At 43.6% G+C, this 14202-nt stretch overlaps 1 protein-coding gene across 1 annotated transcript in view; it reads right to left on the reverse strand.

The window, feature by feature from the left end:
- Nucleotides 1–14202, reverse strand: part of LOC145401919 (uncharacterized) — a 492294-nt gene that overhangs the window by 31596 nt on the left and 446496 nt on the right. Inside the window, exons 17-19 of the mRNA XM_080274025.1 lie at nucleotides 12172–12363; nucleotides 8070–8282; nucleotides 5411–5522 (exon numbers count right to left, since the gene is read on the reverse strand). Of these exons, the coding sequence (XP_080130151.1) occupies nucleotides 5411–5522; nucleotides 8070–8282; nucleotides 12172–12363 (517 nt within the window). The remainder of the gene's footprint in view (nucleotides 1–5410; nucleotides 5523–8069; nucleotides 8283–12171; nucleotides 12364–14202) is intronic.

Consider the following 14202-nt stretch of genomic DNA (forward strand, 5'->3'; position numbering starts at 1 on the left):
TAGCAACCCACCTAACCTCACCCTAATCCTAACCTAATCTAAGGTAAGCCTAACTCATCAGCACCAAAAACAATTGTCAGATTCATTAAAGCATTAATAATATTGTAAAACATCAGCAAAATGTATTTTGGTCATCAAAAACCAGTTATGGCAACTTCTAAATATTGTCTTGTAATCCTCTCAACTCTAAAATTACAAAAAATATATATATATATATATATATATATATATATATATATATATATATATATATATATATATATTGCCAGACGCCATAATCCCTTAAGGGGTGGCCATTTGACTTTGAGTTATTGGTTTTATGGGGAGAGGCACTAACCCTCCACCAACCCACTTGTTGACACGTTGGGAGCACGTACGGGTTGGTTATATGGTTACCACCCAGCGTTGTAAATCGTTTCTTGGCTTACAGGAAACCATTTGGCTTGCCACTCAATGTAAAGCCACCTGTAAAGGAAAAGAGCAATAAGAAGTGACAGGAAAGATGAAAGATATAGGAATAGAGGAGAGCAGGCACAGAAAAAGAATGATACAGGATAAGGGAGAAGTAGGCAGCACTACATCAAGTGAGTGGATGATGGTCGGCACCACCTACCACCAATATATATATATATATATATATATATATATATATATATATATATATATATATATATATTACACACACACACGCACACACACACACACACACACACACACACACACACACACACACACACACACGCGCACACACAGTATTACAACAGAAAGTATTTCCAATAATTTATACTCACAATTAGTCGTAGACAGTACTGATGTTTGTTGTGAAAGCCAATTTTCAATAGCTGGCGGCGATGCACCCACCAGGTGACGACTGAGACGTGTCTCGAATGCATCGGAAGGTTCAGGCCTACCGCTTGGCTACAAGTAACCAGATATCTCATTCTCAAAACTTATTTAATATCTCAGCTGGGATTGTCGGGTTGATAAAATATATTTTTAAATATTAATAAAAAGCTTATAAATTTTTAAGGCTTTTAGAGGCCCCTCTCAATTGGGGGCCCGGGGGGCAGTTTCAAACAGCCCCCCCTTCCCCCGCCCGCCCTCAGGTACGCCACTGATGGAAGTGAATATGAAAGTAAATTAAAATGCGTGGCGTACAGCATAGTGTCCCCGGAAACGAGATGCGTGGTGTACAGCATAGTGCCCCCGGAAACGCACCGACATCCCCACCCGGACCCCACGGAGTAGCCGCAGCCGAACCATGGGATCCCGTGCGACAACGGCATAAGTCAGCCCGGGCCGTGCGCCCCTATAACACCCAGCCGTCGCACTGTCACCCTAGCAGGAACAGGACACTACCTTCGGGAAGTGGGACTGCCGGATCAGCTAGGGGTGGAGCTGCTCATTCAGCTCCAGACAGCGACCCTCAGGACGGCCTACTGCCACTCCCGCCTTCGCCAGATGGCCGATTGCCGCTCCAAATTTTTTCTCAGTCGGTCTATTGCCACTCCTCCCTCCACCAGAAGGAGACGGCCTACTGCTGCTCCCACCTTCATCAGACGGCCGATTGCTGCTCCGAAGGTGCTGCCCCCGAGTCGGCCTATTGCCGCTCCTCCCTCTGGCAGAAGAAGATGGCCTACTACAGCTCCCGCCTTCGTCAGACGGCCGATTGCCCCTCCGAAGGTGCTGCCCGAGTTGGCCTATTGCCGCTCCTCCCTCTGGCAGGAGACGGCCTACTGCTGCTCACGCCTTCGTCAGACGGCCGATTGCCGCTCCAAAGGTGTTGCCCCCAAGACGGCCTACTGCCGCTCCTCCCTCCGGCAGGAGACGGCCTACTGCCGCTCCCGCCTTCGCCAGACGGCCGATTGCCGCTCCGAAGGTGTCCAGAGGCGCGCTGATTCCCCCACTCAGGCCACGGCCAACTGCCAGGCCTTGGCGCCTCATAGTTGCGCCCTTGGGCAGCCACGGCCAATTGCCGGGCCCCATAGCCAAAGGGAAGTGCCGACAGTGTCATCGCCCCAGCATGAGACAAGAGCCTGGACCTCCAGTATCGCAGAACCCCAGCGAGGCCTTATGGCTTCCCCTGGCCTCCGCTCCCTACGCCTGACCCTGGAGAAGACCCATCTGACGGACCCTAGTTCAGGTCGGTGCCGCTGGACCTGTTCGGCCCCAGTCCTGAGGGCCACACTCCCGAACCTAGCCCGGAGACTGCGGGCTCCTTTGCCACCTGCAGCCCTGGACGCGAGAGGACGCCCCTGCGAGCCGTCCCGTGCCCTCTCGGCACGCCCTCCCTTGGCGGTGCCCCTATCCCGGCAGAGTTGTCGCCGGCGTGTCTCCCTGCCGCCCCCACTATATGAGTGAATCATGTTAAGTGTGGTGTTGCCCCAGAACTAGTGAAGTGACTTATGCTAAGTGTGACGTTGCCCCAGAATTAGTATAACAGTGATACAGTGACTTAATGTATGCTGAATATCGGGGCGAGTGAAACCACGGGTGGATGAGTAAGGACGAGGCAGAAACTAAGTTCTGGTGAATCAGACTCACCAGTGACGCCCTTGCAGAAAACCAGTAAGACTACTCCCCCGAGAAATTCTCTGTAGTAAAATACACCCATGTCCTTTGTTACAAGAAAACAGTAGAGAAAGTGTCAATAATATTCTCCCGCTTGTATTACCGTAAACACAGTCCTCCACTCTCTTCAAGAATCTCCTCCCAGCGGCTAGCGTGAACGTAAACGAGGAACAGAATAAATTGTCAAAACCCCTTTGCTATTAGAAAATACTAAGTTTGAATTAATAATACTTACTCTCCCAATATTACTATTCTGACCCGCCGCGAGTCACTCCCCTCGCCCCCCCCCCCCTTGTGAGACACTCCCCGCGCTCCCACGCGCGCCTGTATTCCCTGTACACCTGTGCACTAGAATTACTGTGTTGGCATCAGTATCTGTTAAGCCAGTATCCTGCGAGATACTAATATCCTAGTTAAGGTTTTACTTCTTTGCCATATACTGTGTTGTAATATCGGCTGTTTTTGTCCTGTCTGACTGTGGTAATATACGTGTAAAGGTTCTTGCCTAGAGTTTTTGTCCTACCTCTCTTTATTGCACTAAGCCCCGGTCTCGAAAGAGGACCCCGCTACACGTTAGGTGTTCTAGGACCGAAGAGTCGGGCCTTTTCCACCTAGCATTACATAAATGTTAATGTCAAAGCAAAGGTAAAAATGAAAGGGAAGGTGAAGATGAGGGTGATGACAAAGACGAAAATATGTCGAAAATATGTGAAGTAAAAATGAAAGTGGAAGTGCCCTGTGTGGAGAGAGAGAGAGAGAGAGAGAGAGAGAGAAATTGATCTCTTTCTCCATTTCGTTTCTCCCTCCCTCTCTGGAGAGAGAGAGAGAGAGAGAGAGAGAGAGAGAAATAAATAAATACAGGAATGAGATGAGCAGGCGCAGCTGTTACCAAGCCCCAAGCGTCTCACTTCACTTTCTTTAGAGGTCTTGGCACGACTCAGACAGACCCAATGCCGAACAGAAGGCTATGGGCTTCCCCCGGAATGCTGATGTCAACCATTCGACGGGTCTGATTGACCATGGTAATTACTTAGCTGCAGTTCATAGGTCTGCTTGCCCAGATGGAGTAGTGTAAAACAACAGGAACAAGTGTTGTACGATGTACTACAGTGGCCTTTTACAATGGCTTTCAAAGTTGCGTTATGTGCGAAGGAGGGCCAGGGGAGATGTCCACTATCCAGACGGATCAATTTTCTGGACATGCCTTTGGCTCTATTACATTGGATAAATGGGGGATTACTGTACACACTTAAACCTCGATTTAAGGGACTAAATGGGGAATCAACTTGTCCCTTGAAAGTGTCCATTGTTTTACCACATATCAAGACAATCTTATTACCGTATGAAATGCAATGATTGTTTCACTTATCTTACTTATTTATATGATTATGAATCTTATTTTACCGGTACTGTATAAAGAAACATATTAATGTGCATAACCTAGACATTACGTATCATTTTTGAATGGTCTTGTCCGTTTGTCAGGTAGAATATGCAGTCCTTTAAATCTGAAATCCCTTAAATGGAGGTCCCTTTACTCGAGGTTTGAGTATATTACAAATAGGTAAATGCTCAAGTGTTGTAATGAATGGATCTGATGGACCTACAGTGACCAGAAAGGACCTGGCGTGACTTAAATACAGCATAACTGACTGGGGCTGAATGATATAAAAATGACCTAAGTGGAGGTAACCTGACCTGATTTTATTTGATAATAAACCTAAATTGATCATGCTGACCTGACTGGGTCTGAATGTGGCTGAAATAATAACAAAGCAGGATGGATGAATGCATCTGGATTAAGCTACACCTGAAACAGCCTCAATGGATAAAAATGGACATCAATGGACCTAAGTGCCTGATACAATTTTACATCAGCCCCTCTCCTTGAGGGGCTATGGAGCTGTCTCTAACTTGAGGGCTTTGTTCAAACATTTGGAACTTAGTAATGAGGTGCTCTTCCTATCACCAACCAATGGCCCTTGGTCTAAAGCATATGCTTCATCCACTAGGCATGGCAGTTACCGGAAACTAACCTGGAAACCTGTAGATTAAAGAGGTCTAAAATGACTGGAATGGACCTCAATTGATCTAATGAGACCTGAGTGAACTTAATAGATTGAAACTAACATGAATGAGTCAGAATTTATATGAAGGGTCTGATTAGAATGCAATGTGCCTGACCTAACTGCCAGAACAGATGTAAAAAGTCTGCAAGACCTTAAGGTGTTTGAAATTACAGGGATCCCTTGATTATCGCACTCTTGATTATAATGGTTTTTGTTATCACTGCTTGATGAAAATCTGCACTTCTTCCGTTATTGTGCATTTTGAGGCTGAAACATAATTTTGTGCACCTTAGCTGGTTTCTGCTGACAATAATGGTACAAAATATGTGGTTTCTGATGCTTCGAGACTGAAAGATGAGTCCCTATATGAGGAGTTAATCGCGGGTGGACATACGACACCGGGCTTCACAATCCCTTACCTCAATTCCATCTTAGGTCTCTACTGTATATGGGACGTGTTTCTTCCTTACTGTGCCCTTTTCATCAATCTCTATTAACCTAACCATGCCTATGTGTGTTACTGAAACTTACCATAACAGCACGTATCTATTTAGTGGGCAAAAATTCTTGTCAAAGGGAAAATTTGGATTTACAAGGGGCATGCCTGGTAACAATCAGGATTAATCTCATAGGTTCTGTGCTTTTGATACCAAACATTTTCATATCACACACTAGGCACAGTATCTACTATGCGCAATAACCAAGGGATCACTGTACCTTGGCAGATAAAGACTGATAGAGACTGTAAGTATGGCTGAACAGGAACATACCTTGTGCGAGGTCTTGGGCAGCGTGTTGGTTTTGCTGGCTGGGGAGGGTGTGTATGGTGGTGGTGGTGATTCCCCGTCAGCTGGAGGGGTGGCCTTACGATCACTGGAGTTGCTGCAGTCAGTGGAGGAAGACAGAAAATTTTAAGAGGTATCGTACCATGTGGAGAGGATGGAGGGCGAAAGACTGACGAAGAGAGTGTATGTGAGTGAGGTGGAGGGGGGAAGAGGGAGGGGGAGGCCGAGGATGAGATGGAGGGATGGGGTGGAGAGGTATATGAGAGAGGGGTGTGTGAGTTGGGAGCAGGGCAGTGAAATGGCGGGGGACAGGGCGACTTGGAGGCGATTTGTTTGTGGCCACCCCAAACGGGATTGAGGCGTCTGGCAATAGATAGATAGATCGTACCAGTATCGGACCATCTCTTGCCATGTGCTTTAGTTCTGTGGTACTTTTTTCATTTCATTATTCATACCACAAAGGTATTTTACTTAGCAGAAGAAAGATGGCTGGTAGTGAAAGTGTTAGATGGAAATTCCATTATCCCATCTACGAGATGCCTCTCTGCTGAAAAAAATACTGTACTGGTGCCTGTCATGCATCATCATCATCATCAGCCAGAGTCAGTCCACTGCCGGACAATGGCCTCTCCCATCTTTTTCCACTCTGATCTATTGACTGTTAGCCAGTTCCATCCAATCCAGTTAGCTTGTTACATCCAGGTGGACTGGATGGGACCAGTCAGTACAAAGAAATAAATAATAAAGGCATTGCCATGCTCTGGGGTTAATTGCTTCAGAATCCTTACAGTATATCATAATTTTTTTCTCCTTCCATATAATTTTATCCAGATAAGGAGAAAGCCCTTGTAGTGACAAGGTTAGAAGCAATATGATACTGACTTTTTTATTTTAAAAGTTTTATTACTACCACTAGATGACTTTATCCAGCATTAGACAGCACCTACAAGCTAACAGGTTAAGCCTGAGCTCTGCAGAACATGAATCACAACAGGGCACATCAATTACAATCTCCCTCCTTCCAGTGTCATACAGCTACGAGGGTCCTTGGCTAGAATTATACTCTCTAAACTCTTGATCTACTGCCCTACTACTAATTCATCTTCTCTTATATCCACTATCTTATCTCCAGTACTCCTCTCCTTGAATCACTCATTTCTATCGAATACTTCTCAATCAACTCTACTACTTTTACGTCTACTCTCTTACTTTTACTTCTACTGCACATAATATTACCGTACCCTTACATCAACTTCCCTACCCTAACAACTACTTTCCTACTCTTACATCTGCTCTGAAATCTACCCTGTTACTCATACATCCATTCACTACTGTTACAGCTACTCTCTTAATCTTGCAACTCTCTCTCTTGCATCTATTGTCCAGATATTACATCTACTCCCTACTCTTAAATTTGCTTCTGTTCTTACATCTATTCCCTTACTCTTGCATCTGTTCTCTTACTCTTAAATCTATTCCTTTCTTCTTACATCTACACTCCATTCCTTACATCTAGTTTCCTATTATTGTTACATTTCTTTAATTTCCTCCACCTCTTAAATTTCCTCCCCTACTTTTATATCTGGTACCCTCTATCTACTCATTCATCGACTTTCCTACTCTATACTCCCCTATCCATATACAGTACCTACAGTACATTCTCTCCACCAACTTATCCATTCTTACATCCACTGCTCTACTCATTCATCTACAGTACAATACAGTACTTTATCTTCTCTTCCATCTTCTCTCCTTCACAGTTTTTCTTATACAGCACAGTAAACTCTCAATCATCCTTTGCAATTCGCCAAACCCTAAGCTGAATAACGCGAAATGATGGATAATGCATATCTGGCTCAAAATTCGGCTCTGAGCCAGATACTGTACTGTACTGTGATCCTGTCTTGACCCTTTATCCTAAAAACTTCACCTTGAGTAAAAGATGAAAACTAAGCACATAAAAACAATAATGATACAGTAAGGCAATCCAGCAGCTACCGGTACTGTACATGGTGTACTACTGTATGTACTCACCACGTGTTGGCATCGATGGGGAGAAATAGCACTGGGGGCTTCGCACTCATAAAAACAGTATGGTACACAAGACAGCACAATGGTAGTTTAACAATCGCAACAGTGCACTAGAACATGAGCACTGATAGGCCATTAGTTTTGCATTACAATACAGTACAGTAGCTCAAACACAGGGCATCACAAAGTTAGTCAAATCACCAGGATTTTGCGACCACATGGTTAAAAAGAATGGAGGGCACACAGGCACATCTTCACTCTACGACATCCACGGGCGACAATGAGAACGCGAAGACATTCTTGGTGTGCCAGATAAGCCACCCCCATGACTGATTCTGATTGGCTGGCACATAGCAGGTGTTTTCATTGGCTCCCGTGTTTTGGGATTTCCCCTTGGCATCGGTTGACTACTGCGTACGAGCCGGTTGAGACGCCTCAACATAGGATATTGCACAAGACCACTGGTTACTTCCTGTTTCAGCGCTGGATGTTGCATAATTTAGACGGATATTACTTTAACAGAGCTAAAATAGCTGAGCTAGATATTGCATTGGGCCAGATATTGTGCTGACTGATAATTGAGAGTTTACTGTATCTGCTTTCCTAGTCTCACCTCTTAGACCTGCGAGGGCTCTTGTGTCTCTTGGTCTTGGGCGACGTGTACTTGATTTTGATGGTCTTAGCTGTCTCAACACGCGTGTATGGAATCTGCCGCAGCTGAGCCTCACTAAGACCCTGGCTGCGCTGGAGGTCAAAATCCAGATGGCGACGCAGCTCATCTGGAAGCCGGCTGTTCTTGGCCTCTGAAGGCGACCGAGAGCGGGACCTAGGGAGGGGGTGGACTGGATCATTTTTGAAGTTTATGCATCATCCAACATTCTTCAATAATCCTTTCTTAATTCAGAAACACACAGTTTGAAAATAATCCATCCATAAAATGCACCTTAACATATAAGTAGATTAAATACACTACTGTAATAACAAGCATTACAAAACTGTGCAGCCCCTTTCTGCAGCAGGCGATACTGCTGTGAAACCTAGAGATTTGCAAAAATTACTAATAATACCACAGATAGCTCTACAGAGCCATCAGTGACAATAGCTTAGTTCGCCCTAAAACTGATTTACTGTAAAGACATACTTATTGCCAAGTTATGGTTTTCTCTAAACTTCCTTCTCTTCCCTAGAAAAACACCATGCACTGCCCATTCTGTGGAGTGGGAAAAACAGTAAAAGCTAGTCTCATATTACCATATTTTGTGATATGCAGAGGCATTTGGCTGGCTTACTGTAGTCTTGGACATTAATGGCTACTTGGCTTCCATATCTGACAGAATTTTATACATAATCAGCCAGCCTCCTCCTGGGAATGTATAAGGAGTTCATGGTCCCTAGCACAGCACTTCAGACCATTACATCACCAAATGTCAAAAATATAATAACTAATGTGGATGTGGTTAAACAGCATCTTCTGTACAATGGACAAAAGATGGACAACTCACATCGTCATCCCACAACGTTATTTACAGCAATTAACTTCAAATAATTTCATACTATACCGTCCCAAATCAAACTTTGAGGTGGTGTGAAATCTGAGGCCAGAGTTATACAATTTCGATTAATTTTTTAACAAAATGGACATGACACCGCATTGCTGTCAAAGTTGCCAATCTTCACCTGATAACTTAATTTGAAAAATAAAAATGCGATCAACTAAACTACTGCATGGTAAATGTTTCCTTGATCAGTTCGTTCATAAGTATAATTTTATGAACATATGTGCTCAATAAAATGAGGAAAAGAAGCTCCATCATGATAAAGTTCAAGGGAATCACTAAACAAAACTAACCGTCTAAACGTCGGGACAATATTCTTCATAGCTTATAACCAATTAGTACCAGCCATGTCTTTTATTATAATCAAATAAAACTTTCAGACATATGTCTATAACTGATGCTAACATGAAGTTGTATGGCTGCAAAATATTTCTAGGAATCAGATGAAGATGGTATGCAAACGCCCGCTCCAAGTTATGCTGTTGTCCTCCTGGAAATGTCGGTGGCACCGATATTTCCAAGAAGACATTCGGTGCTCGGGATTTTAGTCGGCGGCTTCATCTTCACGTTATTTTGGCTGTGCCTTTTTTACGTATAGTCGGTATATTCTCTTCAGGATCTGCCAGATGGAACATTAATCCCTCTGATAACTAACCGGTAATAGTTTCAAATTAAACATGCAGCCAGACTTCTAATCCCCGTGCTCTATAGTATGGAGAGCACTGAGCTCTATAATATGGAGAGGCTATTCCGCCGCGGGCGTGTGATTTTGGCCGCCATATTGAAACAGCAGCACTCAAATTCAAATTCTTTATTTCCACTATGCAGTGCTTATCAATAAAGATAAACTCGTCGCTTACAATACAAAAACATATATGGATTATGATTTTTTTTTCTCTGCCTAGTTCAATGAATTATATCGGGTACATTAAGCCAATGAGTATAAAACAACGCCATAGGTTGCTGCAGTGCAGAACTTACCCTTCATGACATTATCCATGTCGTGAAACCGAATGTCCAGACTGAAAAAGGCCGGAAGAAACATGGAAATATCTACAAGACAGTGTGAACAGAAGAGAAGAGGACATGGAGAGAAAGAATGGATATAAATGGGCCCGTTTTAGTGGCCTCATTCATGCAGGGAAGCTGGGGAAGAATCTTCCCGCCCCACCCCCAGGGGGCAGTAATGTTACAGAATTAGCAACAAGACATATTTCTTGTGAAATGTAACGCCATCTCTCTTCGATGAATTCCTGTGCTCATTTTTGCATCCGTAAGCTGCACAGTGGACCACGGCACTACTGTATATTTTCCGGAATCATCGGCTGCTTTCAAAAACTCAAGGAGCAGCTCAGTACAGAAACGCGGGTTTCAGGCGTGGTGTAACATGGCTGCCGCTACACCAGCGCCGCCCTGGCGGCGGCTACATAAGTTACGCAATGCTACCCATGAGAAACCCATCCCCATACTATAGAGCTCAGTGCTTCTAATAATATGTAATGAATGCTAACGGACCTCTCGTGGTTTTATGCATTCTAGTAACTGTTAGGCAGTATTTTACTTGGTAAATCATATATAGAAAACTGTTATAATGACCAGTGATTACAGTATTGAAGAATTCATGTACTCTTTATCACTAAATATCATGGAAGGGATTATAGAAAATATATGGTTGTGCGAGCCAGGAATAGTTGACCGAGTTCCTAATTAAATTACCCAGCGATCACTGGCAACTCCTGAGTTTGTGAAGGCGCCCATTTTTCCCATCCTGATCATACCCTAAATCTGGGAAATGCCTCTATGGACATACAGGTACTTAATATGTGTTATATATAAATTGTACAATGTTGGTGGTAGGTGGGGGTGCTCACCATCCATTCACTCGATGTAGAGCTGCTCTAGGGTGTCTGCCCTTTCCTCTCCTCCATCCTTCTTTCCTTCCATCCTCTTCTGTCTTACTTTCCTTCAGTCTTTCCTTGTCCTTCTGCCTACGGGTTACTCTACACTCCCTCTTCTGTCTTTCTTTCCTTCATTCTTTCCTCTTCCTTCTTCCTGTAGGTGACTCTACACTGAGTGACAAGCCAAATGGTTTCCTGGTGTACAGGAAACCATTTACTATGCTGGGTGGTAACCATATAACCAAATTTTGGCACCTGGTGGTTTAGTGGGTAGTTACAGAGCTCCAATCGGATTGAGCCGGTGAAGGTTTATATCCAAGGAGTGGTTGGGATTTATTGCTCACATAATGCCACTCAGGGATGAATGAGGCTGGTCACTCTCATCTCAAATGTCAGGACCAACTGCCTAGCGCCGGGCTCCTACGCTCCTCATAGGGCAACGTAGGATTGGATGAGGGATGGCTGTATCATGCTGAAATGATGTATTGACATTATTACACTGAATGTAACCTCTTAATATTTATCCATCCATCATCCAGTCCTATGTTGTCCCATGAGGAGCGTAAGAGCCCAGGGCTAGGCAAATTGGTCCTGACATTTGAGAAGAGAGTGGCCAACCTCACTCATCCTAGAGTGGCATTATGTTAGCAATAAACCCCAACCATCCCTTGGATATAAACCTACACAGGCTCAATCCGATTGGAGCGCCCTAATTACCCACTAAACCACCAGGCGCCGTAATTTGGTTATATGGTTACCACCCAGCATAATAAATGGTTTCCTGGTGTACAGGAAACCATCTGGCTAGTCACTCAGTGTAGAGTCACTCATAGCCAAAGGAAGAGGAAAGAAAGAAGAAGGAGTGCAAAGTCACCCGTAGGCAGAAGGAAGAGGAAAAAATGAAGGAAAGAAAGACAGAAGAGGAAGGAAGGAAGCGAGGAGAGGGCAAACACTCAAAGCAGCACTACATCGAGTGAGTGGATGATGAGCCCCCCCATGATAGCATGTATGTTACCCTGTTGCATTACTTTTGAGTCAACATCAGAAGAAAAATCCTATGAACAAAGTGCCCACTTCACTTGCTTGATATTTTAAGCATTATTTGCATTACTTTATTGGGACTGTCTCTAACCAATCCACTATATAAGATCCTTCCCAAACAAACTACATTATATCATCTGATGGTGGCAAGATTAAGATATAAAAGCATGTCATTATACTGCAAGTCCTGAACTTATTCAAACAGTAGTAGTTCCCTTACCGATGTTTCCTGTGCTTCTTCTTGTTGGAGTGGTGGTGGTGTTGTGAGTCTGCCTCTGTGTCCACTCCCGAGGGTTGGTATCCACTCTTGTGGGTCAGGTCACGGACGGTGGCGGTACATCCCTTGACTTGAGCCTCCCCTGCCTGTACCTGTGCCCACTGTCCTTCACTGTTCACCATATTGCTACCAGACCTACAGCAAAAAGATTCACTTTGAGTTTGAGTACATTTTGGGATAGAATGTTCAATACAGCTTCTCATATTTGAGTAGGTCAGTGACGCAGTAATGATGAAGTAGAGACCTGTATTAGGATATGGCCAAAGATGTTCTCTAGCAACATTCAAATACAGTAAGCTAGAGGGGCACTTAGTGGAGCGCATCTCTCCAACAAGGGCAACGTAATTTCCAAACCACTCTTCATAATGGGTTAGGTTTTCTCATCACTTATTAAGATTTCGCAAAAATGTTTTCTGGTTCAAGAATCTGTAATACGGTATGATTTGGATCGGTCCCAAAAGTTAATCGACTGTTCCATGAGATATGGGCTATTTACCCACCAAATCTGGTCCAAATCTCTCTTTTAGTTCTGAGTAATCCTGCTAACAGACACAGAAACAAACAAACAAACAGACGTGAAAACATACTCTCTGTCAGAGAGAATAAAATATGGATGAAGGTATAGTTTTAGGATGGTACAGTCTTTTTCTTCTATTTATATTATCAAGTGAAAGAATGAAGATAAATACTTGGGTCATATCAGGATGGAGCCCATATATATCACCATGCTTCTGCCAGACTTCATTAAAAAGGACATTCAGAATGGTGTTACACGTTGAGGATGAACTACAGTGCAGGTATTTTAATATTTTCTAGTTCATATTTGGGTTGGACAATAACCCCATTTCTATCATTACAAAGGGGATGAGATGGATTTAAAAAAAAAAAAAAAGTGAAGAACTGTCATCAGAATGTCCAGTGAAACTGAACCATACCGGTACTGTACATTTAACCTTAGAACACTGCCCTGGGGTTGGGGCAACTCCACGCTAGGGGGGTTATCACGCGATCAGTGTGAGATAGAGGTCGGAGGAAGCTGGGTCTCCCAGTACCTTCATACCGCATCAAACGCTCGTGAAAGGAGGTAGTGACATGCAGCTCGCTGGCATTGTGTATTCTCAAAAGTACATCTGGGGTAAACTTCACCCCAAGTTAGTGTGCATGGGGTATTGTGATAAGAATAGATGCTCGAGTGAATGACATTGTGATACAGTACGTTTTTTTTTCTCTCTCTCTTTCAGGTGTTGTGCAAGACATCTCCGAGTGACTGTGAGTGACTAAATATGTATAAAAGTGATATCTAGCATAGTCTGTGCTGTTTGGTAACATTTTTTTCTTTGTCAGATATTGAATAATTACATTTACATGTAAATAGTGAACAAAGGTCAAGAAATGTTACGAGGAGGATGAGGTCACTCCAATAATGAACACCAGTGCTTTGTCTGCTGCGGTTTATAGCGGCAGTGACCCAGTTGATCCCTGCGAGGTTAAAATGAATTGCTGTATGACACTGATTTGGACAAAGACTATGTGCAACCCCCACACAGATCCTAGTGCTGCCCAAAGGCTGTGGCTCTGTCAGCAGAGGCTCCCATGACCTGGGTGTTCGTGTGCCCACAGCCAAGCCCTCAGCTGCAGTCATCTCTGTGCCTCAGGGATTTCTTCAAAGTCATATAGTGCATTTTAGTATTTTTACTTTTTTTTTTTTTTTTTTTTTTTAGTTACCCACCTTAGTATTAAGAATTGCTTTCGAGCTGTATGTTTCACACTAAGAGTCAAGCACAAAGGCCATATTTTCTATGTATGCCAACTAATTGAATAAATACTAATATTTACTAGCTATGGTTTTTCATTTTTCGAAAATGGGGTAAAGTTTACCACACGTCAGTGTTGGTGTGAGTCGGATTATTGTTCAGTGTTCTAAAGTTAAGTGAAATGTAAAATTACTGGGTAGCTGGATCACTGTCACATGAA

The sequence above is a fragment of the Coenobita brevimanus genome, chromosome 57 (assembly GCF_032717465.1).
Source record: "Coenobita brevimanus isolate Jiangsu-jjx chromosome 57, ASM3271746v2, whole genome shotgun sequence".
Classification (NCBI taxonomy): Eukaryota; Metazoa; Arthropoda; class Malacostraca; order Decapoda; family Coenobitidae; genus Coenobita; species Coenobita brevimanus.